Source organism: Acartia tonsa, chromosome 6, assembly GCF_053477335.1.
Source record: "Acartia tonsa isolate MP-2025a chromosome 6, ASM5347733v1, whole genome shotgun sequence".
NCBI lineage: Eukaryota > Metazoa > Arthropoda > Copepoda > Calanoida > Acartiidae > Acartia > Acartia tonsa.
Genome location: NC_137265.1, coordinates 34,827,684 through 34,852,275, shown reverse-complemented (window position 1 = coordinate 34,852,275; position 24,592 = coordinate 34,827,684). Strand labels below are relative to the sequence as shown.

Genomic DNA, 24,592 nt, shown 5'->3' with positions numbered 1-24,592 from the left:
AAGAATCTTTTATTTTTACAAGAAATATTAATGAAGAAAAAATTAATGAGTTTATCAATCTATTAAGAAATGTTAATTGGGAAAATGTAACTAACAGTATGGAACCCCAACATTGCTTTAATAAATTTTATGAGCTTTTTAATGAATTTTATGAACTTTCTTTTCCTTTACAAAAGATAAGAATTAATAAGAACATACATAAAATTGAAAAATTTATGACTGATGGTTTAATGAGATGTAGAGATAAAAAATTTGAATTGTCAACGTTAAGTATTAATGAACCAACTGCTGAAAATATTAGGATATATAATAGATATAGAAATGTCTATAATCGTGCAATAAAAACAGCTAAAAAATTGTATTATTGTAATGAGCTAAAAAAATGTAAATCTGACTTGAGGAAAACTTGGGATATTATTAGAGATGCAATCCGAAAAACAAAAGATAAAGCAACATGTATCAATGAATTGAAGTTTAATGATTCTATATATTTGGATAATGCAGAAATTTCTGAGAAATTGAATGAACACTTCACTTCTGTAGCAAGCAAGATATCATCTAAAATAAATCCTTCTAACATTGATCCGTGTAGCTATATACCTAATTATAATTCCAGTTTTAAAATGCATACAATAAACCCAAATATAGTTATAGATATTGTTAAAAAAATGGGAAATAAACAAAGTATGGACATTTTTGGCCTGTCAAATTCTTTTTTAAAGAAAATAATTTCTGTTATTGCTCTTCCTCTCTCTCATGTCATTAACCAAACTATTTTAACTGGAAAAATACCTTCTGAATTAAAAATCGCAAAAGTTATACCTATTTTTAAGTTAAAAGGGAATAATTCTAATGAAAAAGCTGATCCATCAAACTATAGGCCAATAAGTTTATTAGCTATTTTCTCAAAAGTTTTAGAAAAAGTCATTTATCAACAACTTTCTTGTTATTTGATTAGTAATAATATCATTTTTGAACATCAGTATGGATTTCAATCAAAAAAGTCTACAATACACCCTGTGGTACACCTCTTAAATTACATAGCCGAAGCAAAAAACGATAATAAAACTGTAATTGGAGTCTTCTGTGATCTTGCAAAATGTTTTGATACAATTCCACACCATATTTTAATTAAAAAGTTGTCAAAAATTGGCATTAATGGCATTGAACTTGAATGGTTTAAAAATTATTTAAGTAATAGACAGCAATTTGTACATGTAAACAACACTGACTCAACAAAGCTGAAAATAGATAGAGGCGTCCCACAGGGCTCTATTTTAGGACCAATTCTATTTTTAATCTACATAAATGATCTTAAAAACTGTACTGATTTATTTACCCTATTATTTGCTGATGACAGTAATTTTTTAATTTCTGGTAAAAACTTTACAGAGATAAAACTGAAATTAAACAATGAACTTAAAAAGATATCTGATTGGTTTAGGAGTAATCAAATGAGCTTAAATCCTGATAAAACTAAAATTATGATATTTAATAAAAACGAAAATACTATTGATTGGAATGCTCTTAATATTAAGCTAAACTTTAACAATGAAAATGAGTTTGATCCTGAGAAAATAAAAATCTTAAATTATGTCAATTCAAGTAGCAATATTCCTGCAATTAAATTCCTAGGTGTATTTATAGATCCTTCTTTAAATTTTAAATATCATGTAGAACATTTACGTAAAAAAATTTCTAGTTCCTTATTTCTTATAAATAGAGCTAAACATATACTGAATTTAGATAGCAAAAAAATGCTTTTTCATTCCCTTATAAATAGTCATTTACTTTACTGTTTACCTGCCTGGAGTTGTGGTCTTAAATCTACTATGGAACCATTAATTAAATTGCAAAAAAAGGCAATAAGAATTGTTTTTAGTAAGAAACACATCTCACACACAATGCCTTTATTTAAAAAAATGAATGTCCTTCCTTTACATGAATCAGCTAATTATTTGAAATTATTATTTATGTATGATTTTATAAACAGTAAGCTACCAAGTTCCTTTCAAGGTACATGGCTTCGCCGTAACCAATTACATACCAGAAATCTTAGAAACTCAAATATGTTTGATGTTAAAAAGCCGAAGTTTAAATCTATTGAAAGATTTCCTAAGTATCATTTTCAAGAATTATGGAATAACCATTGTAATAATGATTTATTAACCCACAATCAACCAAGAAAAAAATTTATTAAAAATCTAAAAGAATCTTTGTTATCAAGCTTAATTCTAGTGTGTAACAACCCATTATGTCAAGAATGTAGATAAATTTATATTTCTTTTCAATATTGTTTGAAATCTGATAAATTAATCAAAATTTATTTGTTTAAAATTTTTTAAATTTCTATTATTGCAATAATGGTGTGAGACTTGTATGCCCTAATCAATCCTTCCTATTATCATTCTTTCCTCTCCAATATGATTTCATTTATTGCTTATTATCTTTTTTTTGTCTTATTTATATGGCCTGTATGAAAACAATGTGTGAATACACATTACTGCATACTCCTATTTTTTAGGAAACTGCCATTTGGGAAGAAAATATTTTTATAAATTAACCATATCAATAAAATTTTTCTGTATATATAAATGTATATAATATTCATTTAATTCATTTATTATTGTAGTTTTTTTTTCTATGTATGTACACCCAAGAATAATAAATCTAATCTAATCTAAATTTGGGCACTTCGCACTCCCTTTGTTATTTAACAGCTGAGTATTCTTTTAAAATTGCAGCTTTATCAGATGCGTGATGAAAGAAATTCCTAGACACACAAACAGTCGCAAGCTTCACAAGCTTTACTGTAAAGGAGAACCATATCGGTAGATTTAGGTTAGCGAGATCTTACACACAGACATATAGATATCCTGTTACTTTTATACAAGGATTATAATGAAAGTATGCCTTTAAAACTTGTTAAAAAACTGAAAGTGTTAGTTATCTGTTGGATGTTATTTTGATTGGCTTAAATGAAAGATAACCATTGCTTTACATCCCCCCCAAATATTTACCCTATGTCTGTCTGGGTATCTTTAGATTGGTTCTCAACCAGGGAGTTACAGGGATCTTAAGGGATAAGACAATGGACAATAAATTGATATTTATTCCCAATGATGATAAAGAAAATTACCCCTTCTGTAGATTAAAATGAAAAGTTTCAAGTCAAAATGATTTTCTTTAGATAATAAATCCTTTAATGCTTTGATTCTTTACAGACATTAAAGTCTCTACTTCAAATACATCAATTTAAATAATAGTGTCGTGTCTATAATATAGTAATTGGATGTTTGTCTGTGTGTCTGTCTGTGCTTTGCAGTAAAGCAGGTTTCCGGCTATATCAAAACATGTAATATTTTATGAAAACCTATAAAAATAAGAAAAAAAAATTTCAGAATTTTTATTTATTATGATAATTTTATTCAAAATATAAAAGACACATATTAATTAATATTAATAATTTAAGTTAATCCTGTAGGATTAGACAGGCTTTTTTATAATTATAACAATGAAAAGCTTTTTAAAGATATCTTTTATTTTTAATGCATAATAATTAAGTTTTACAAACGTTTTTGAATTATAAAAAAAAGTAACCCATAGTATCATTTTAAGTTGAGCAAATATAACAAAAAACAAACAAAAACATACAGACTTTCATTTTCAGACAATTTCTTATGCAAAGATCTTAAAGCAAAAAGTTGTATGGGTTTTTAAAAATTATTTACTTTTTTTTTATTTAAATAGTTTTTTGAGTTTTTGTCTGAAGCTTAAGATTTCGATAACTAATAAAACGAATAAGTTCTTCATTTAAGGGAAGCTTGACATAGGTCCTGGAAAAGTTTTAAACATATTATTTTTTAAAAGACCGTAAGTTTTTTAAAACCGCCAGTTCAAAAAAGTATATAAATTCTTATTTCCCCACGTTTTTGCCACATTATACAAAAAGCTTATGAATGTATATCGTAGCAAAAAAAGGTCTGTTCAACAATCTAAAAAAATAACCCCTTTCTCTTTATTTTCACTTGAGGCAACGCCCTTAACATCTCGTGGATTTTTTCAATGTGATTGATGATTTTTTTTCTTGGCTTTTGATTTTAACTATAGAAACTATTTTTTTCCAGTAAGGCATCAAAACCGATTAATATCCGCTAGAATATATTCGGTTCTTAGACACACTGAAAAATTTTATTATCCGCAGAAAGCTGTCTTTAACACAATGCAATTTATAACTATTATAATATTTTTATTTCTTTGCGTGTTTAAGTTATAATAAAAATCAATAATTTTTTTGTTTCTTCCCCTTCTATTTTTTGTTTTTCTTAAAAAATATGACATGTTTAGTCAATAGTTTTTTACAACTTGTTGTTTTTTTAATATCATGTTTTATTTTTCAATTATCGAGAGTTATTTTAAGAAAAAAACATGTTACTGTATGAAAATATGTGCTTGTATGTCTTTTTGTGGAAACTGTATTCTTTTATTAAAAATGTTGACACTTAATTGCACGACATTTGTTATAAAAGTCAAAACTTTGCATGGTAATAAGTTTCAGTTTATAAAATCCCAGCACCTATTTAAATATTGTTACATAGCCTAACATAGCAGCAGTAGGAACAAAGTCTTTTAAGACACTGTTTGATTCCTGACAACTAGCGGAAATATTCACACTTTCAAATAAAACGTGCAGACTTTTCTTAAAACATTTGAACCCTTAAAGTATTTTAAAAATCATTGAGGGATGGAAAAAGTTTTTTTTTAGTTTCTTTGTGTAATGCAAGGAGGGAGGGAATATTGGGCTCTATGTTTAATTGGTACCCCAAAACATTCTCTCCTTTGTGATCATAAAAACATTGGGTACTTTTATAAAATCTTAAAACTATAAGTGTCCAATAATTTTATTCTACAGATTAAGGGTAATTTTATTTATCATAATTCAGGTTTTCATAAATTTATTCTCCAATGTCTTATCCCTTAAGGTAAAGACAGTAAGTAAAAAGTGGAGGCCACTTTTTACTTACATACTTAATACTTATCCTCTCGCGGTTAAAGAGAATATCATGTTTTGCTTGTCTGTCTTTCTGTCTATTTGTCCTCTATAAGACGTGAGTGTCGTTATTACATCAACATAATTGATGTACATTCCCACTGATGATACACAAAATTACCCCTTCTAAAGATTACAATTAGTTATTTAAACGTTTGGACACTTAACTTATTGATACAACCAATCAAAATTCAATAAAGTCTCCAAAGTTGTTAAGCCAACGGATAATAAAACGATATTATTAAAACTTTAGGGACTAGTGCAATAGACAGTCCAATGTCCCCTCCCGACATAAACTAATGTTATTGTAGGTCAACAATTGCTTACATTTCCAACAGGTCATATTCATAGATTCTTCAAATTTAAAACATTACCTGAAATTAATTAAATAAATCAGTAATTTTTTTGGCAAAAGTTGAAGATGATTAAAATCCCTCCACAGATTATGACGTACGTCATACGATAGAATAGCCAATGAGAGACCAATTACAATTACAATGAGAGGTCAATTACAATGTATACTGGCCTCTCACTGGCTATTCTATCGTATGACGTCATAATCTGTGGAGGAACTTTAATCATACTAGTAAAAGTTATTCAATAATTTTATCAAATCGAGGGAGGTCCCCAAAGTTTTCTAAACACCATCTTCCATCAATTTATCGTCCATTGTCTTACCCCTAAAGATTCTCGTTGATCTAAAGCTAATATGCATGTAATTTTAATACCAGAAAAAAAGTTAGGGGAGTCTAAATTTCAAACTTTACTTTAATTTTACTAGGTCATTTATATCCATAAGTAGTGCTATTAAGATAAATTTTCAATTACATTTCCAATTTCTAACATAATTAATTACTCTTATTGAGACAAATTGAATTAATGTTCTGTAAAATATCATGCTTTAACTGTGCAATATGACATTAATGAACATACACTATGATAATATACAAAATAAACCCTTCTTTAGATTACAATGATTAAAAGATTTGACACTATTAATTTGGAACCAACCAAACCAAACTTTGGGTACCAGCGTAATTAACAGTCAAATGTCCCCTCCCTATCTAAATAAACCCCCCTCCCTACTCAGAGGATAAAATAAGTTAAAGATCAGCTTTGCTTGCTGGGGAGAATTAATTTTTTTTCCAAATGGATGAATATTGGTTTTCCTGATGCCCACGTATAAAACAGATAAATTCATTAGGGCATGTCACATAAAAATGACAGTGAAACCAGGGAGGGAGGGAACATTGGGCTGTAATTTATACTGGTACCCAAAGTATTATAAACACGTTATTTAATAAAATAAAACTTGAGGTAATCTTGAATTCGAACTTGCTGTGTCATTTTTTTTCAACAGAAACAATAATTTTGTTTATCATCATTGGGAATGAACATTGTCTTATACTTTGAGATCCCTGCGATAAAAGAAAGTTTTATACAAATTAAGGAGGGATTTAATTAATGTATTTCAAATTCTTTGGGATTCATTCCTAGAGTTAATCCAAAGTTAGATAGAGGGATATATTAACTAGAGAAAAATTGTCTTGCTTCTCAAAAATTATCATTTATTTATTTTTAATGAATATTATAATGATATTTATTAATTATAACACTCCACTTAATGAAGCAACCAATCAAAATTCACTAAATTCGCTTACAAAAAGTTACTGTTTGCTTAAGACAAATATTTTAGAAATGTAACATACACCAATTCAATTCATTGACAATATTTGTCCAAGGCAGGTTTTTGGCTTTTATAAAACAGTCCTTTTTATGTCCTTTTTTAAAGTTTGCATGTGCAAATATTCTTATCATATGCAATTCATACTAGCTGGTATTTTTACAAAGTAGTGATTTTAATTTATCTTAATCTAATAACTTTCTTTGCCAATTTTAGTTCTAAACCCCTTTTTTGATAAATAATCTAATATTTAAAAGGACAAAAATATCGTATGGTTTGTATATTTAGATTATTATCACTTATTATACTATTTCGTACAAATTGATTTTGCTTAAATAAATAAACAACAAAAAAGACTATATATAAGAATACGTAATAGTTTATGTACTGAGATAATACACGTTTTAAACATACACAAATTGTATATTGTTTATTTTATAAGCGAAGCTTTCTATAATTAGGATCACTTCGTCCGTCCGTCAGGAACGGTTAGATCTTTTCGGAAATTTAGATATGTTAAAACTGTCCTATCGATTTCAAACTTTGCATGATAATTCCTATAACAGTCAGGTAATATTTAGGTATTATTTGGCTTAATTTGCTTAAACATTATATTTTCCAAACATTCCTTAAAATTTTCTAATATTTTTTTTTGTTTTATTAGATAATTATATAATAAATCATGAATTATAATTATTGCTGATATTACAAAATTATCTGAAATTACTTGTAAATTTGCTTGCATAATTTGCACTACAAGATAGTAATTTAAGAATGCAACCTGTACCAGTATGGCATAAAAAGGAAGAAAATATGACAATTATATTATTTAAGATGCAGGTAGGCTGCCAAAAAAATTAAAAATGTTAGTCTTTTAACTTTCTGGTCTTTAAACGTTGTTTTTATGTAGCCAAATACTTTACTTAAACCCAACTAACAAAAAATCACTGTCTGTTTATTCAAATTCAAAAATCTAAGAAAGTTCCTAAAAGCGCACAAACTGAAAAATACGTTTTAGACTGTCAAATACTTTGCTTAGTTCAAACTTACCAAAATTCTCAAGAAACAACATTTTTTACTAAAACTATTGTTTGTTTATTCATATTTCATAAATCTTAGAAAGTTTTCAAAAGCGCAAAAACTGAATAATTCTAACATTTTCTTACTCTTATTGTTTTCTTAGCCATAATTTTCAAATGCATAATAATTTTTAGAAAAGCTCTTTAATTAACAAAAGCTGAATTTACGATAAAAAAAAAACTATAAAAAGTAGTAATAACTAGTTATGACAGTAAGCAACAGCATTTTTAATTAATAATAGGATTTTTGGCAGAGTTGTTCAGTCTGTACAGTAAGAGCATTTTTAGAGCATGGATGGGGGGGGGGCGGGGGGGGGAGGAGGGCTCAGACAAATGAAGAAAAATAAATTTGGAGAAGAATAGGTAAACAAGAGATTTTTTCTTTTTAAAAATGGAAAGAGACTTTGGGACTTTGGGTGGAGGATTCATCATAAAGGGAAAGTTGTTGGGGACTGTGATGTATATAATAATATTACTTATGTCTGGAGGTCATTGCTAGAGCAGACAACCTCGCTTTTTCACGGCCACAACTGTTTCTGAATGAGAGAGAGAGGGAGAGGGAGTTGGGGAGTGAGGGAAAGAGAGAGAGAGAATAATAAAAAAAAGAGAAAGAAAGTAAGAGTGAGTCTTTTGGGTGTAGAGACACTTTCCTTAAATAAATTTAGAGTAACATAAACTAACCTCTCTCCCCCCCCCTTTAGAAAAAATTTCAAGGTTTCTTGGGGGTGTGTGTATGTGCGAGGGGTCTATCACCTCCCCCAAGGTTGCAGAGTACGAGAGAAACATCATATTACCTCTTGAGACAAACTTTCAATGAATTGCAGTTTAAGGACGCGGGAGAGAAATATAACAAATCATGTAGGTACACATAAATATTATTAGATAGATATACAACTTAAGTTTAGATTTTAAACTTTAATTAGGACTAAAGTTACTTTTTAACTTTATTGTCGAGTCATTCAGGATTTTAAATTCTAAAATAGAAAGGAAAGAAAAAGATTTGAGACGTTTTCAAGATTTTTTTCAACCTCTTATCTACTTTACTTAACCTAACCTAACTCAAAAAGCATAAAAAATAATAGTTTTTTTTGTGTTCAAATCTAAACAATACTAAATATTTCTTGATTCTTAATCTCAAAAATGTTTTTTTCTATCAATGAAATTTTCTAAGAGACTTTTTACTATGGTAATAAGAATTATATTTATGACGCTCCCCAAGGTTGAGACTTCAACATTCAGAGAAAATAATACAAGGACAGTCATGTCCAATAGCAGCATAACTTTTATAATAAAAACACAATATTTTAGTTTTTAGACAATTATGACATACTGTGCTTTTATTCTTTAGTCGAAAATAAGGGACATTGGACTAAAAATTGCACTTAAATTTTGGCCTTAACATTTGGGCCCCTAGAAATTAATCGTATATTTGACTGTAAATTACACTGGTACCCAAAGTTTCATGAACTCGTTATCTTATTCGTTGGCTCAAAAATTATGGGCACTTAAAATTAATTGTTATTGATTGGTTCCAATCTAGTGTATTCAAAAAAACAAGAATTGGTAATTGTGGTTATCATCATTGGGGATGTACTTAAATTTAAAAATTGTAGAGTAGCTGCGCCCCTAGAAACTAATTGTCTATTCATACTATTCTGACTAGACTTGATGAATAGAAAATAATTTTATCAAGGAGAAATTTTTATAATTATAATTATTTTGCAAATTATTTCTCTTTCTTTTTTGAAGGTTAATTAGATTTTTATGAAAATTTGTTTTAATAAAAATAAATAAGATTTAGATATTTTCTTATTTAGACATGTTGTTCGTTCATCATACCTTTATTTATGTCATATTTTGGGATTTACTGACAATTCCTGCCATAAAATGCCTTTTTTCCTTTGATATGTTGTTGTTAACTTGTTATTTTTGCTTTATTAACGGATAAATTTCTCTAACTAAATATAATTGAAACGTTTTTAAGCCTTAACAAAAAAAAAGCCCAAATATGAATGAAATGTAAAAATAAAATATTGATATAAACTATTTTGTATTATGTACAGATTGACCTTGGGAATGAAGTAAATCATGTGTTTTATTTCAGGGATAAGACAATGGATGATAAATTGATGTACATCAACAATAATGATAAAAAATTTCTTTTCGGTAGATAAATTTAATGTTTAAAAAGTTAGACCAAATCACAATATAACAAAAGAACCCAAAGATTTTGAAACAACGAATAAAAAAACGTGAAAAAAAACTTTGGGCACCAGTGTAATTTACAGTCCAATGTCCCCTTCCTCCCTGTCCATGCACAATCACATACACTGTCATAATAATTCACCAATAAAAATATGAAAAACAGCTAAATATTATGAAATCCCAAGTATTACTTTTTTCGTTGAAATCATTTTCAGAGGAGGGTTAGCATTTAAACTTTTAGTTTATGAATCACTCTAAAGTAATTAAAATCTTTATTGGCTTGTAAAAACTTTCCACCAACAATATTAATCGGGGGTGTACATAAACTTATCATCCATTGTCTTATCCCTCAAGAGCCCTGGCTTCCATTGCAACTATATACCACTGTAACTTCATGACAGCAGGGAAAAAACAATTGCACCAAAATAATATTAAAGCCAATATTTTTAAGTATTTTAAACTAATATATTCATTAAAAAATTATTTTGCCTCCAACTTTATTATTGTTACGATTCCCTTTATCCCTGACGAGTGACTACACCACTGCAATGTAAAAAAATCAGGGACTGCAAGGATAATGGCAGAAAGATTGATCAATTGATCTACACCAATATCTTCACTAAAATGTAGGATAGAATCTTATAAATAAACACCCAGTGTCATATCCCCGGGTCCCTGGGAATAAAAATTATAAAATGAGTTATGTAAGAGAGAAAACTGCTGATAAAATAGTTTCAACTCATTGAAATGCCTCCGAATGTTGATGGTAACATCCCTGAAATTGGTCAGTGGAACATTGACCCTCCCCCCCCCCCCCCCCAATCCAAAGTGTTCAATTTTGAATTTTCATTGTTTTTGTAGAATGTATGATATATAAAAAAAATTCTTTGTTTACATTCATATTATGTCTAACCTTACTTAACCTAACCTTATCTAAAAGAAGACTTCCAAACATTTTAAATAGGTAAGGAGGTGGGGATAGTCCAATTGAAGTTACAAGGGATCTTTCCTTCGGATCTTTGTGTTGCAAAAGCTTGCATATTTGATTTTGCATGGTTTGTGCTAGCAAGCACTGCTAGCAATGCAACGCACACCCGGGTACCGGCCAATACAGAAACCCACAAATAGAAAATAATTGTATTTTTTATAATAAATTTGACTTTTTAAAGACTTAATTAATTTATATAAGGTTCTAATTTTTATGCTTAATATTAGATATAAAGTGTATGTAAGTGTTAGCTAAAAAAATTTAAAAACAATTCTAATTGTTGTAGTTTTGCTGGGCACTAAAAACCCAGCCGTAGGCCTAGCCAAGAAATCCTCTAAGAGACCTTTATAAAAAAATCTATGACAAAAATACAACAAAAACAAATTTTATTTTTGCTGGGTAACTAAAACCCAACACCTGCACTGAACAGACCTTTATAAATGATATCAATGACAAAAATGCTAAATTAACAAATTTGATAGTTGTAGATTTGCTGGGTACACAAAACCCAGCAGTGGGCCTACCCACCACCCCACTGCTAAATTCTGCACTGGGTTCTAGGCCTATATATATATACAATACAATAATGCAATTCAACATTATTTAACAATTGATAAGGATAATTATGCCCATAAGTGGCGCAGCATGAACAAGCAAGAAGGAAGAGGACGTTGCGCTGTTTATTAGATCCCAAAGTTTTTTAATAACATTTTTTTATTCGTTGGCTTAAAAACTCTTTTAGTTAATATTGATTTGTTGATTTATTAAGTTAAGTGTCTAAACGTTTCAACTACTAATTGCAATCCACAAAAGGGGTAATTTTGTGTATCATCAGTTAATAGAAAATAAAAAGAAAGTGTTGGGTTTTGTCATATTTGTATAATGTAAAAGTAATGGGTCTAATATTGCTTAATCATAACATTGTATAATTAGGCATTTTAAACAAGTTTTGACTAAAATTACAGTTTTAAAAACTTACAAACTTTGAACATTTATTTAAGAAAAATCAACGAGCGATCTAAAGTGATTAGATAATGGCCAATAAAATTGATGTATTGTACATCCCCAATGATGATACACACAATTACCCCTTCTGTATATTACATTTAGTGGTTTAAACTTTTGGGTTTTATACCGGTCCCCAAAGTATTTGAGCCAATGTATAAGAGAACGTTATCATAAAATTTTTGAGACTGGTGTAATAAATTGACTAATTTCCTCTCCCTCCCTGTAAATCTACGGTTACATAAGCAACAATGCAACCTATTAAGTAAGCTAAAGAATAGCAGTTCAACCCTTTTTTTCAATTCCAATTTTCATTTGAAACCATTCTGCTTTTTTGTAATAGGAGTTAAATAAAGGAAGCTTGTTCCATTTGAAATTGGAAAATGGGAAATATGGGTGAAATATTAAGTTGAATGTGCAGGGCCTACAATGGTTTGCACATTTCAAAGGGGAGGGGAGGCGTTACCATCCTGAGTTTGCAAATTTAAAGGTTGGGGGGGGGGGGAGGGGGAAATGAAAAGCAATTTTGTGCACTAGCATTCTACAACATATCCGGGAGGGAGAGGACAATGGCAAAAAAATCTTTCCCTAAATATCTTTCACTACAAAAGACAAACGTTTTTAAGCTAGTTATTTAATAAAATATAAAAATATCCTCAAATGTCCTATCCCCCTTGTCCCTGCAAGCAGCTACAACACTTCTATTCCCAAACTTCATTTCAGGAAGTTAGGTAAGCGACCTCGGAAGGTTAGAGTAATAAAAGCCAGGGATCTTAAGGGATAAGACAATGGATGATAAATTAATTTATATCCCCAATAATTATATACAAAATTATCCCTTCTGTAGATTAAAATTATAGGTGGACTAGGTGCTAGGTTTTTATTTTTAGTCGAACGATTAAAAGCATGTTTTTGTTTATATGATTTAGAGTCCAAAACCACCTTCCTCCTTGCTAAATCTACAATTAGATTCTATTCTAATAATGATGTTCCAGAGCTCTAATTGTTATTACTCTATTATTTTTTATTAAGAAGGCCTAGTAAGCTAAGGCAAGGCAGGGCCAGGGCAGAGTAGGCCCAAGGGCCTGAGTGAGCTATGCATTTATATGGAGGTGTTCAAACACTTCTGCATGTTATTTTCATATCTGCATAGTGCTTTCATAATCGCAAATACACTATCGCAATAGAAAAAATAGCAAAAAATATAGAATAATTGTATTTTAATATTTGTGTGGTATTGATGAACTATAAATATCTCTAGTATAAATCTCTGGAAGGGAGGGAAAGGAAATTGGATTGTAAATTGAAGAACACAGTAATAGTGTCTGACTGATTATGACGTAACAAAAAAAATTAGCCAATGAGAGGCCGTTATTGACCAATGGTAAAATTTATAGTGACCTCTCATTGGCTAATTTTTTTTGTTACGTCATAATCAGTCAGACACTATTACTGTGTTCTAAATTGAATTGGTACCCAAAGTTTTCTCATTCGTTGACTTGAAATCTTTGGGGACATTTATTATTCCTTTTTTTGTTGGTACAAATGTTTACACCAATAATTTAAATCTAAATAAGGTGTATTTTTGTTAAATAGGGGTATACACCAATTTATCTTTCATTGTCTTATACCTTGAGATTGCTGAGTATAGCTGCTCCCTGAGAGAGATGGATTAAGGTATAAATATACATCAGGCCCAACAACATACAACATATGCAGAAATATTTTTAGTAGCACAGCTGCTCTATAATTAAGGTCTGTATGTCCGTCTGAAAGTTATGTTTTTTATCATTTAATTCGTCATTTTTTAATGAATTTTAATAACATAAATTCCTTTAAAAGACACATTTGATGGCATTGTCCTATTCAGTGAATTATTAAAATTCTATCATTATTGCAGCGCTACGTATTGACATAATTGGCCTTGGTAAGCATAAATAAGCCTATACTTGTATTTCTAGGCCTTCTTAAGAGACTTTTTTTTAAATTTTGAAAACATTTGACGTAAGCGAGAACTAAAGAAAATGTCAAGGTTCTGTTTAAAGTTTGTATATTCATCACAAAATCCATTATGAGAAAGGCGTTAACAATTATAGAATAAGCGTAGCAACTCTGACAATACATTTATGAAAGTCGATTATTCATCTAAAGAAAAAGTATCATTCCTCAAAATTTTTAAGGAATAGATAATAAACTTGCATTATAAAAAGGGAGGGAGGGGACATTGGACTGTAATTTATACTGACATCCAAAGATCTATTAACAAGTGCAGTCAATCGTAGGCTTAAACACTTTAATTGTGATTGGTTGGTTCAACCTTTTCAACCCATTGTTTTATTCTACAGAAGAGAAAATTTAATCATCATTAAGGATGTCTTATACCTTAATATCCCTGATTATATACAAAATTGTATAATGTATAACTAATGATAAGAAAAAGTTATATAACTCAAAGTTATTAATAAATATTAACATATATTTTTATACTATTTATCCAACATCATAAACGTGATGATTAACAATGTATTTGTTGACTTTAGAGATGTAATTATATCGACATATATGGTAGTTTTATGTCAGTCTTGACTACTTTATTATAGCCTAAAACCACATTAAAACTTAATTTAAGAATGATTAGCCTTAGACCTTCCTAGGACCTAAGTGAAGCCCCTTTAAAATTAAGAACTCAATAGCTCCATTAGAGAACAAAAAATCTTACTACTGTTATAGGAGCATGGCCAATTTGATTAAATGCTCTGTAGAGTCAATTTAAGCCTTTGAGTTTAGCAGGTACAAATAGATTTATATATTTCTTTACCTAAAAATAACAAAACAGAAAAGACTTTCATTTCAGGCCTTGAAGAGGAAATCTATTAATCTTTTTAAAGCCAACAAATATGTCATATGACTTTTTTGACTTTTTCAAATTTTTCTTCTTTTCTTTCTTTAAAAAGGTTAAAAATGGCAAAACTTTGCTGTCAACTTTAACAAGTAAATTGTGCGTCAAAAAGCTGACTTTTCTCAGGAGAAAGTTGAAAAAAATTTAGGGCTAGTAGGCCTATTTGTGTGTGTGTGTATGTGTGTGTGTGTGTGTGTATGAACTAAAGTGAAGCTCGGGCAGAGGCCTAACCTCTAGACAGATGACCTTGAATACTGTCACGCACACACACTTACACTTACACACACACACACGTACAAACATTTGGAAAGGTATTCTACATTATAAATCATTACATACACACAGACAAACACACACAAACATATATGTATATATAGTGCAATTTCTCTAAGTTATATTTATACATACATATATACAGTATATTTTATAGAAGTTATTAGTTAATCTTTATATAGGGATAAGACAATGGACAATAAAATAATATTCTCCCAAAAAATACAATTCTGCCTATAATACCTTATGAATAAATGTGGAATATGATTTTTTTTTCATTGCCTCCACCCACCCTGAAAATTTCTCTCTACTTTTGTATTGGACAATTATGAAATACTGTATTTATATTCAGGGATCTAAAGAAAAAGGACAATTGCCGATAAATTTATGCACATCCCCAATGATGATACACAAAATAACCTCTTCTGGAGATTACAATTTGTGGTTGAAAAGTTTGGACACTCAATTAACCAACCATCAAAATTTAATCAAAGTTTCCAATATTGTTGAGCCAACGAATAAGAAAACTTAAATATAAATCTTTGGGGACTAGTGTAATAGACAGCCCAATGTCCCCTCCCTCCCTGAATTATATTCTGAAGAAGAAAGTTAAGGAAAAAAATATGTTAAGGTCTGAAGAGTAGAGGAGGTTAATATTAGTGTCAAGGTTATAACATTAGCGTCGGCGGTTGAAGGTCAACAAATGTACTGCAGACAGCAGAGAAGTACAGCCTCAAATGTTTATTAATAACATTTGAAAAATAATCCATACTACTATTATATAAAGTAGTAAGGTTTTTTATAATTGTCTGTTAAGATATCGTTATAATTTTAGGTTATTTTACTTTTATATTCAAGTTTAAAGCTATTTTTTTCTTAATATTGGACCCTATAGATGCTAGGGACGAAGCCTATAGCTGTATTTTAAAGTATTATATCTAAAAAAAACTATTAATTTTTATTTTTTTAATTACATTTAACTGCTATTTAGTATAAAATCTAAAGTTGTACTGTACACCCCTTGATGAAAGAAAATGAATATTGGTCTAGAAAGAAAATAATTAAGAATAGTCTATATAAAAATAATATATGTTATAATATAACATGAATATTGTATTATTATATTTTTGTAGAATTTCTAGAAAGCTATGTTATAAAAAAAAGTCATATTTATATTTAATCCACTTTGATCTAATTGCAAAAAAATTTTTCTATTAAATAATTGTAAGAAGAATGCATAGAATTTACATTTATATTTAGGACTTCTAAAGCAAAGAAGTGCAATTAAAGGGTTGGTTGTCTGTAAGTTGTTTCCAAATCATTATATCATCAGATCTGTTTATAATTTACCCTACCAAAGAGATTTTAATACTATAATAATAATAATTCAAGTTTTGCAAATGTTTTTGAAAAAAGCTTATTTTCCAAAAAAGCGATTTTTTAAATCAACTTTTAAAGAATAAATTAGAATGGCCCCTGTACTTTTTAAATGCGCGAATTCTCGAACTGATGGGTACATGTCTATCTATGTGTCATTTTATTCAACTTGGAGCGAAGCAGCTCTATAATTAATCCCTACCTTGCATCCTTCACAAGAGTGAACTCCGTAGTGGAAACCAGAGGCCTTGTCCCCACAAACTCGGCACAGCACACAGTCGTTTCCGTCAAATTCTAAAACAAAAAATAATCATTAATTTTGGTGGGTATAGTATAATACAATGACTTGATAGGATAATAGTCTAAACCCATTCCAAGACTTTGATTAGATAAAGAATAGCCTAAAACCATCCCAGGAGCTATGTGAAATGGAGAATTCAATCGGTTTAGCGGTTAGAGAGATCTCAAAGGACGGATAAGAAACTTATTTCCTCTAGCTACACTTTTAAAAATCAGGTAATAAACAAGGAAGAAACGCAAATCTATCATAAATTTAATAAAGTTTTAAATAGCAATTTTAATCTAAGTATAGTTTAAATGCCAATTATTTGCAAGTTTTCCTGTTATAAAGTACACAACCCAAAAATCTAAATCTATTTATTTCATTTGTACTTAATTCTAACATATTTAACAGAGAAATAGGGATAGATAGATAGTACAATTAATGATACATTATTCATTCCCGAAATGATTATGGGAAAAATTCTGTTATTAGTTCTCATCGTGGAGAAAAAGACATGTAGATTAATTTCTCCATTGTCTTTTTCCTCCTCGGACATGCCATTTTTCCATCTTAAGATTTTCTTTTCGGTGTTTAAATAGTATCAGCAAATTATAATTTTATCTATTTAACTAGGTATAATGAAATTAATCGTTGATTATTTCAAATTTTTGACATAATTTTATTGTTGATTTGTAAATTTATCATGGTAACCAATGTTTTATAACCATAAACTTTGAGTACTTTTGTTAAGTTTTCATTAGTTAGTTGAAAGTTTTTCACCAACAACTCTAACCTACATTAGTGGTAATTTTATTTATCATTATTAGGGACGTGCATCAAATTATCGTCCATTTTCTTTTCCCTCAAGATCCATAATTCCAAATTTTTCACTAATTCCAATTAATTTTTTCCTGCTGCTTTGTCAGGCTCCTAGTTGTAGTGACATGCATGACATAAGGAAAATTGGCCAACACAGAATTAAAATTCTGCAATTGCAAATCTTCACCCCTTTCTCCCCCCGCCTCCCCCCCCCCCTGCACAACCAAAATAAGGGTAAGGCATTATGTGATTGTGCACCCCTTACTTACACTTAAACCTACACATACACACAAACCGTACAAGTTTTACGACGTAGTTTTGAGTAAAAAGGTTTAGGAAGTAGGATGGTAGTGCTGTGTGCAATGCAAAACTTTTCAGGGAGGGAGGGGACAATGGCAATTGAAATAATTTTCAATCCTTTCTCTCACAATATTCGAATGAAGAAATATTAAAATTGGGGAAAGATAGATTTATAATTCATTGTCTTATCCCTGTATCCCTGAGTGACTAACATAGCAACTATATTCTCCCTACCTCCATGCATGTGCACCCCCCCCCCCCCCCTCCCATCCCGTGCTCATCAGAGGTTCATCGGAAGATTAACACCCCTCCCAAACACCCCCCACCCCCCTCAATAAGGATAAACAGTTAGAATGATGTAACACGTTAAAACACCCATCCCACCCACCCCCCATCCCAGCCATTAAAATCGCAAAAGTTAAATATTGGATAAAATGACCATTTTCTCCATTTTCTAAAATCGCATTTATTTGGTAGAAGTACATTTTTGTAGATAAAATTCGCAATTTTTGAGATTTTTGAATTTTGACATTTTAAAAGAATTCACTCTAAACATTTGTACTGTAAAATTAATTTAAAATGTAGATCTGACATAATCAAACAATAGAATAAGTTTAGAAAAATTGCAATAGATACTTAGTCTAATTTAGTAGATATGATAATGCCCCGATAAAATAAAGAATAGTCTAAGCCCACCGCAAGACTTAAATTTAACCTAAAACTATCCTGGAGCCTATGTGATGGTTCCATTCGGTTCAGTGGTACTTTATATATATATAATAGGATGTTTATGCATTTTCTAATGTTTTACACAACTTTTTAAACCTTTTAACAAATGGGTGTAATTCCTACCCTCCTCACTGTCTAAAGATCAGATAGCAACATTTGTTTGAATTCAAGATATTATATCATTTCAGTCAAAAAGTGCAACTTGTAATCAGATAACTTTATGATCGTAGCAGAGCTGCTTTATAACTAAGGTATGGCCGTCCAAACGTCCGTACGTTGACTATCAACTATATATATTATCATTTTATCATGTTCATTTTTTAGCTTTTTTTGGGACAACTTTTTAGAATAATATCATAATATTTATATTTTTAATTGGCGATTCTTAGAACAATAAGTCATAATATTATAGGCAAAGCATCTGTACAATTTATGTATGCTCTTAATAAGCAAAATATAATCAATTCTAAGACAGATTTACATGGAATTTAAATTGATATTCCATTTCTTTGAGTATGTACTTTCCCATTAGAAATTATAATGTTCGTCTTTCAAAATGTTTAATTTCATGAACCTCGCTTTTATGGAAGCTGTCATCCTTGTTTAGTTAAGGCTTTAGTGTCAGCTGTATATTATTTTTAAAAATGATAATAAATAAACCAATTTTAAATAGATCATATTTATCTTAAATTAATTATGATTAACATTTATTCATTTTGTACTTAAGTATTTTTTGCAATTCAACTTATTTTAATTATATCTTTAAAATTTGTGAATTTAAAAACGTGGGCGATGTAAAACAAAGTACAATGATATGATGCAAAAAGCATTTTTATTTGAGAAAAAAATCACATATGCAATACCTTTATAGGATCTCAACAAAGAAAAAAAAAGATTAAAAATGTAATTTTTAAAAAGATTATTTTATGTTTTCCCCCTTTCTACAATGCATAGAAAAAAAACAACACAAAGTTACATCAATATTTTTTTTCTGTTTTTAAGGTGTTTTAAAGCAGGAATCTAAAGGGAAAATACAATGGCCGATAAACTGATGTATATCCCAAATAATGATGCACAAAATTACCCCTTCTGTAGATTACTATTAGAGGGTTAAAACGTTTGTACACTCAATTCAATTGGACTAATGTAATAAACAGTTCAAAGTCGACACAACCCAATCTGTCCCGATTTTGTATCACTTTGAAAAGTGCGATTCAAGTTACGTCATATACGTTTCGGGAAAGAAAAAGGGGAGGGGGGAAAAAAATCTCTTCAAAAGAGATGGGAGAAAAGGGAAGAGATTTTCTTCCCCCCTTCCCTTTTTATATGACCTCACAGAAATCGCACTTTTCAAAAGTGATACAAAATCGGGACAGATTGGGTTGTGTCCCCTCCATCCATGCATTTCATTCCTTTTACTTTTCTTTCTAAAAAAGAAAAATTATGCCCATAAGTAGAGCAACTATAACAAGCTATATCGTACGATAAACCACTAATTGTAAAGAAACTTTTTCAATAAAAGATGATTCATTTATTTTTTTCTTAAAAATAATAATTAAACAATTTTCTTTACTAGAATATGATAAAAATAAAGCTAATGATTAAAAAGCAAAAATAAAACATTATATTTAATTAATATCATATTTTGCAAGTTTTAACAATAATTATACTTAATTAGTCTAGGCGCGCAAGTGTGTCTTTAGAACTGGGGGCGTGGGATAAGAGAGAGGAGGGGTGTTGACCCCTCTCTTGCAATCATCTTATTATTTTTAAGGAGGTGGATCAAATAACCCAATGGATAATTATCCCCCAAACCGTGACAAAATACTATGTACGCACCTCTACTTTAAATATATATTTTGATCTAAATAAAAGATAATATTTTCAGTGATTTTTCTAATTAACTATCCATTTAAAGCAGGGAATTGTTAATAGTAATTAACTAAATGAACAACCTTTTCTTCCCAGCAAATTTAAGAGCTATCTAAGGCGGAATTTTACACATAACAAATTATTGTAAGGCAACGCGGTCTTTTCTTCTATTATAAGTAGCGCAGCTACTCTCTTTCCAATGTATGTCCATATGTCAATCAGTTGTTTAAAAATCTTTAAAAACACACAGACTACTTTCATGACATTGAATGATTCCTGTACAATAACTGTCAAAATTATTGAACTATCTAGAATAGTACAAAGAGAAATAAAATTTTAATAATTTTACTGTTCTTTTTAGCTTGTTATTTTTGCGCTACTTATGTTCATAATATTAAATGTTATTTTATCGTTTAAATTTGGCGGATTTTTTAAAGCAATGAATTTTAATCTACTAATATATAATTTATTTTAGTGACTATTATCAAACGCTTTACAAAAGTCTAACTGTCAATAATATATCTCCATTTAAATTCTGATTCAGGGATCTTAAGGGATAAGACAATGGACAATAAATTGATGCACACACGTCTGCATTGAGGATAAACAAAATTACATCTTCTGTAGATTCAAATTGTTGGTCGTAAAGTTTAAACATTATTAGTTAAGAATCAACCAAGACATTTCTATAAAAGTACCCAAAGTCTTTGAGCAATCGAATATGATAAAATGGTTTAAAACTTTGGATACCAGTGCAATTTACAGTCCAATGTCCCCTCCTTCCCTGTTCTAGAGAATACACTTATATAAATGTATTCTGCGTTTTTTGGAAAAAAATAAGAAACTTTTTTTTGCACAGAAATGTAGTTTTGGAATTATGCTTAAGTTTGGTCAACTTAAAAATATACATAAAATGCACTAATACATTATATAAACATGTTTCAATTAAAGTTTTTAAAAAACTAAGTTCTTAAAATTTGATTGCATTGAAAAAGCTACCTATAATAGTTCGGCCAGAGCCCCTGTTACCAGCGGACCCAGCGGACGATTTTCCGTCCAAATCCGGCTCTTTTTTGGCCGTCATTCCCCCTGCTGTGGGACCGTCGGCCGCCTCCCGCATCCGACTCGACTCAAACTCTCCCCTGTACACCTCAACATTTGAACTGCCACCGCCGCTAATTGGACGGCTGGGAGACACGGCGTCATAATCTGTTTCTTGCTGCCTGCCGCCGTAGTCACGGTACACCGCTTCGACGGATTGATCTTCACCACCGTTTTGGCGGCATTTGCTGCTGTTGAGCGAAAGACGGCTGCGCTGCTGCTGAAGATGGGGTGGTAAATGATCTTCATGACCACTGCCGCCGCCGAAAACAAAATGATTGTGAAGTCCGTCGGGTTCGAAATCACCGTCGGGAAGTTCCCGTTTTACATCTGGGTGCAGAAGCTGCAAACTTGAGGCTGTGGCGGTTTGAAACATTGAGTTGGCGGCTGTCGCTGCCGATCCCTGGTAGCTGTAGTAACGTGGACGCCCAACGGTGGAAGGCGACGCAGACGCATGAACGATTTCTGAGCTTGAACTGCGGCGGGTCAAATTTAGCGGTGTCAGAATGTCTGGATGCGGCGGTTCATGTAGCTGGTGGAGCTTGTATTCTGGCAAAGAGTGGCGCCGCATGTTCTGCTGATAATGTACACTGTTTGTGCTACCGTTTGACGGCTGTATCAAGTCTGTGGCGTGACTGTTGCCGGATACTAACGCCATTGGCGACCCAGGGGGCGGATAACTTTCATACCGTTTAAACGCCATACCAACCGATTCAGATTTGATGCAATTCGGAGGAATCAGTGGCGGCTGCTGGCTTGAGTAGGGGCTGGTTCCACCGCCGTTTACGGAAAAGGCGGCTTGTGGTTCAATTTTAATTCTGAGCAGACCGGCGGACGGCGATCCATTGCCATTGCCATTGCCGGAAAAACGGTGTTTTCTCTCGCGCGGCAGGCCGTTTAGGCCAGGCACGGGTGGCCGCGAAAAAACGTCATCTTTTGGATTGTCCATGGTGGGGCGAGAAATGTGGCGGGAAAAGGCGGAGCCGCCGTTGACTGTCGACACGGGCGGGCAAAAAACTTCAGGGGTAAAATATATTTTTTAGTGGAAGAATAAATTTTTGTTAATCAAAAATATTTTTCAGTTTCAAAGTCACTTTTTTACACAAATTTTGTTTGTGTAGAATAAGATATGCAGTAGTGGTAGCTTTAGAGAATTAATTTACATTATTTTTTTACCACAACAATTATAATAATATTAATAATATATAGGCACTCTCTCTCACAATTAAGTTATCATACTAAAATAACTAAAAATAATCAACACTTTTTTTCAATCACCAGGGTAATAATATTATAAGAGGTATTTTTTCACTTAATAACTTGTAAATTTAATATATCTACACTATATATTTATATTTTATGTATGAGTTATGTAAAATAGACAGTATACTGCAACTTTATATTAGAGGGAAAAAAGAACACAATTATATTTCAAAATTCTTTGGGAAGATATTAAGTTAACGGCGGTGTTTTTTTAGATAAACGTCACTAGAGTTTGATAACAATGACAGCATGCAACAACAATCACCGGATGTCATATATGAAAGAGTAAGTCTCCGTAGGAAGGATGATTTTTACACCAGTAGAACATCGGAGATATATAATAATACTCCGATAGTCGCTACCCTGTACCTATGTCGGAGCCAAACTGAACTTGATTCTAACTCTCTCTCTCTCTCTCTCCCCCCCCCCCCCACAACTCTCCCCACCCCCTAAATGCATCTCTTTAGGTAATCCCCCCTCACAACTACCCCCTCCCCACTTTGTACTGTCTCCGTTCCTTCCCTCCCCTCTTCCGCCAATTCCCTTGCTCCCCTCTCCCCTGGGTCCTCCTCTTGCTTTCACGGTCACTATTCTATGATATACACTTGTCCTAACTCTTTCTCTCTCTCTCTCTCTTTCTCTCTTCCCCCTTACCCTCTCCCTTTCCCTTGCTTTTTCTCCAACTGATTGCATTTTTTGACTACTTCTGTGTATTTGTGTGTGTGTGTGTGTGTGTGTGTGTTTTGAACATTTTTGGACGCATCCCATGTATAGTTATACTATTAGATATTGTCATTTAGCGTATAAAAAACTATAATTATATCATTTTAGAAGATATTTAAAAAAACAAGTGTTTTTTTTCTCTAAAAAGTTGTTGTCAATTAAATACTATGATTTATTAGGAAGCGAGGCTACTCAAAAATATAAATTCACATATAAGTCCTTCAACATTTCTAATTCTATGATCATTCCTGCAAGAGTCAAGTACAATTTCGAAAGTATTGCAACTTTAAAAACTGATATGATATGGAGTTGTCCTATAACCATGGTTTTTTTAGATGATTCCTTGGACTATAAAACACCATGTAGTAATCGAAGCGTCTCTGTAATCTAGTCATAAAAGTTATTTTTGTTGGATTTAAATGTCCTGTATTTTAATTAACAGTGTAAATGTATATAAATTTAATATTACATTACCTTTTTTAACGTTCGTTTGTACCTCTATTTTGTAGAGGTTATAGATATCATGCATGTTGTCATCCTTGTTTCTTTTACATTTAAACCCCATATATTTAAGTAGAACCAATATATACATGTATATCCTAAAAGCTGTCGGGCCAACAATATTTAAGTTCCCTTCGGACTAAGTAGATTTGTCTGGGACGTGTGTGTGTGTTAGGGGGGAGAGGGGGGATACAACCACCCTCCCCAAGTCTGGTATATATGTCTGAAAAAGCCACCCCTACCACACCACCATGTGTGTGTAAATGTCTGGTTCATTCTCAAGTTCTGAACCATCTCTCAGGGATACCAAGGGATAAGACTTTTATGTTGATATGAAATTTTTAAATGATTTTGTCTACTGTATGGTCATAGCTGACATAATAACGACATAAATTGACGTACATAAAGATTAATATTATTGGTGGAAAAGTTTAGACACTG

At 31.0% G+C, this 24,592-nt stretch overlaps 1 protein-coding gene across 2 annotated transcripts in view; it reads right to left on the bottom strand.

Moving 5' to 3' along the window:
• Eip75B (Ecdysone-induced protein 75B) overlaps positions 1-24,592 on the bottom strand; it is a 164,215-nt gene that overhangs the window by 105,479 nt on the left and 34,144 nt on the right. The window contains exons 1-2 of one of the 2 annotated variants that reach the window (XM_080164519.1): positions 21,563-23,372; positions 16,763-16,854 (exon numbers count right to left, since the gene is read on the bottom strand). In XM_080164519.1, coding sequence (XP_080020645.1) covers positions 16,763-16,854; positions 21,563-22,613 — 1,143 coding nt within the window. In that variant the 5' untranslated portion in view covers positions 22,614-23,372. Of the gene's footprint in view, positions 1-16,762; positions 16,855-21,562; positions 23,373-24,592 lie in introns of those variants that run through there. The other variant, XM_080164520.1, reaches the window with a different exon arrangement.